At 39.5% G+C, this 3,582-nt stretch overlaps 1 protein-coding gene across 1 annotated transcript; it reads right to left on the minus strand.

The window, feature by feature from the left end:
• Nucleotides 1-739: 739 nt before the first annotated feature.
• LOC148905976 (uncharacterized) lies at nucleotides 740-2,125 on the minus strand. The gene is made up of 2 exons (XM_089038558.1): nucleotides 1,968-2,125; nucleotides 740-1,474 (listed from the first exon to the last, which is right to left on the minus strand). Exon 2 carries the CDS (start codon nucleotides 1,466-1,468, stop codon nucleotides 968-970), a length of 501 nt encoding a protein of 166 aa, XP_088894684.1. The 5' UTR covers nucleotides 1,469-1,474; nucleotides 1,968-2,125; the 3' UTR covers nucleotides 740-967.
• Between the last annotated feature and the right edge of the window lie 1,457 nt (nucleotides 2,126-3,582).

The following is a 3,582-nucleotide window of genomic DNA, read 5'->3' on the forward strand; positions in this document are numbered from 1 at the left end:
TGCACAACTTTGTTTCACGGGCCAGATAAAATGACTCTAACAGTGATTCTATACTTGGCCCATGAAACAAAGTTGTATGTTTAGTGACTAAAAATCAAAATAAAACATAAAACAAGAGAAAACAATGGCATTTGGGTCTACTAGAGTGATGTTAGAGTGAAGACATTTAACCCAGTCAACGTTGCACACATATGTATAGTTAGCAGACAAGAATTCCATTGTTCTATTTTGTATTACTTTGACTGTTAGTCACTAATAATACAAATTTGTTTCACGGACCAGATAAAATCGCTCTATATACTATGCATCATATTTACTATTTTTTTCATGGTCCAAGTAAAATCACCTTAGTACTACTAGAGGCGGATCCAGGATTGTTTTGAAAGGGGAGGGGGAGGGGGAGGGGGGGTCCAAACCTTATGCAATAAGTGACATTTTTGACGTCATACATACACCATACCAGTCGTAACACATACACATATGTTGCTACTAGTATAAAACGAATGAGTCGGGACTTTCAATAGAAAAGGTTTACGATATCATAGTGTAAAGATTTTCTGCAATATGGCGTATGCTAAACAAGGCGAAAACAACGAATTTTAAAGGGTGCGAATCCGAACCCAATGGACCCCACTAGCTTTTCATCTCCATCGACTATCATGTATGAGAACACGAGGTGAAATGCGGTGTGAACACTATGGACTGAGAAAGTGGACTGAAATTGAATGTTCTGGCACAATTGGTTGAAAAAAAGTCGTTTATTAAGAATGGTTGTTTAATAAAAAAAGATACTCTACTGATCCATGATGATCAGGATTCTACTGAAACATGAAAAGAGTACAGGAGGAGAAAGCTGGACTACACTTACATGGATTTCTCAGTTAAAATTCTACTGCTATTCACCAAAGTCACCACCTACTGTCCTATACTAAATGCATGCAGTTTGTACTACATGCATCCGTTACGTTCATTCAGGTGGAATGTCTCTTCTGATTCCGTTTTTCCGCTTGTTCCAAGCGTATTCGTACTTTGCCAGATACTTGTCTTCACACTTGTATACAAACGACCTTGATTTAGAGATGTTTTGGACTCGAACTGAAATTCTATATCCAAGTTTCAGTGCCCTGTCGATGAGCCGCTCCAAATGAGAGCCACCATTACAGTATTCACGAATACGTTTGCTTAAGGAGCCGGGGCCATCTCTATGAGCTGCACCAACATAAACCACTTGTTTTTTCTTCCCCTTTGAGACTCGAAGCTCGTAGATCCCATCATCGTACGGGCTCTTTTTGAATCGCGTCAATATCGTCCTGACAATAACGCCATAGTGGCCCTTTTTACGCCGCTTGTACCTTGGTGAGTTAATGGATGTGCCAGGTTTAAGTGCTGGGTGCCAGCGACTCCATTTCGAATCTGTCAGCCGTGACACACGTCGCACATTTTCCCTCAATGGTTTGCTTGTTTTCATTACTAACTAAAACATAACAAAAATATAAAATCAACTCATTAATTGCTGTCACTGAGGGCATGCCGTCAGATGTTCAAGGGGATACGGGATATACTTGACCATAAACTGTTAGAGGGGTAAAGGATACCGAAAAAATATATATCAGTAATAAAATAAGACGCGTTACCATTCGAAGCAGGCGACTGTGAAAATATTCTCATACAATACACCGTTTTTATATATTTACATATTTACTGGTGGTTTCGCACTGTTTGAAAGACATGCTTGCCATTCTAACAGTCAAAATCACATAAATATTGTAATATAGTTCGAAAACACGAAAAATATCAATAACTTCTAGTTCATCCGTGGGGCTTTTCAGGACTAAGTGATACTTATTATAAGCCATAATAATGGCCATGCTTAGTATGTCAGCACGCTTATCTTGATCGTATAGTAATCATATACTTCCTTATCAATGTTCCATCACAGTCCCTGTCGATCACATATTGATGCTTACCTGCAAACAAAGCTTTCCACGTTTGGACTTTTTACAAAAGTGCAGTAACAGTTGTTAGACTATCAACATTCAAGCCAGTTTGCACTGCTTTCGCGCCGATTTTATAAGACATCAACCGAAAAAAATCCCCTATCACGTGATCTAGCACTTTCTTGGAATCGCGTTAGGGGAACGAGCTGCGGATGTAATCGATTTACTTCCGCTTCTTTCTGCGTTAGCAGTTCGTGTTTCTTTTCGCTCGACTGCTGGGGGCAAATTACTTGATTCTGATTGGTAGTACGGTGGCCCATAACTGTCACGGCAAATCAAAATTCACACGGCACTACACTTGAAAATATTCACGGCGAAATGACCAATTGTCCCGGCACTACACAATATTTCACGGCAAAATAACCAGTTGTCATGGCACTACACAATATTTCACGGCAAAATAACAAGTTGTCACGGCACTACACAATATTTCACGGCAAAATAACCAGTTGTCACGGCACTACACAATATTTCACGGCAAAATAACCAGTTGTCACGGCACTACACAATATTTCACGGCAAAATAACCAGTTGTCACGGCACTACACAATATTTCACGGCAAAATAACAAATTGTCACGGCACTACACAATATTTCACGGCAAAATAACAAATTGTCACGGCACTACACAATATTTCACGGCAAAATACACAAAGCCACGGCACAACACAGAATTGAATCCTTGAAGAGTAACACAGGGAACCCAATGTTTAAGATGACAGGGGGTGCAATATTGTCGACAAAATCTTCCTCACCCCTGTAGCCCCCAGTGAAGCAGTGAAGTACTATTTGTGGCAATGAATTACAAGAGAAAGATCGTTTTTGCACACGCAAAAACCGGGACCTACATTTGGCTCTATTTTAGACAAATACTGGACCTTTTTTTATTAAAAAAAAACATTAGATTTACATGAATATTTAATTAAAAATTGCTCTTACATTCATGTGCAGCACTTAAATAAACCTTCAGAACCGTAAAAAGCAGTCGAGATATCGTTTTCACGTGTACTGACTGTACTCGTCCGCCAACGAGAAGCTCACGTGACTGCAATGTTTACATCGAAGTAGAAAACAATAGAAACGTGACGTGACACCGCTCTCCAGATCTGGAGCGAATCCCGGACTGATAATTCGCAGACCGTCTTAACCCTTTGACCCCTAAGCATTTTTGGAGTTTTTTAGTGTTTATCTACCTAATCGTTCTCCAAGCCCTAGCAAAACCACATTTGGGGTTTTGATGAACATTGTCTGTGTTTTATGCAAATGAGGTACAAAGTTCACCAGTGGCGTGATATTCCAGGGAAGAAACGTTTCTTGTACGCAAGCAACGAAACCTTCATTTGGAGGGGTTTGCCTAAAACGTGAATTTTGGAACCCGATCCGGAACGGAATACTAAAACCTAAAATCACCCCAAAAAAACTTTGTATTTCATGAGCAAATAAATATTTTCTACTTTTAATGCTTTAAAGTTAATGGTGTAGCGGTAATACGATGAGAATTTTATTGATTAGCATATACCAACTTGTGTACTTCCTAAGAACGCGCGCGCTCATTGGTTAATTGGAGGTGGATATTGTACGATAT

Source organism: Actinia tenebrosa, unplaced genomic scaffold (assembly GCF_029948245.1).
Source record: "Actinia tenebrosa isolate PJP-AT-01 unplaced genomic scaffold, QUT_ActTen_1.0 PGA_scaffold6__47_contigs__length_16458017, whole genome shotgun sequence".
Lineage (NCBI taxonomy): Eukaryota > Metazoa > Cnidaria > Anthozoa > Actiniaria > Actiniidae > Actinia > Actinia tenebrosa.

Bases quoted from the DNA above. Each gene is read 5' to 3' on its own strand.
- LOC148905976 (XM_089038558.1), bottom strand. From the start codon at position 1,468: ATGAAAACAAGCAAACCATTGAGGGAAAATGTGCGACGTGTGTCACGG.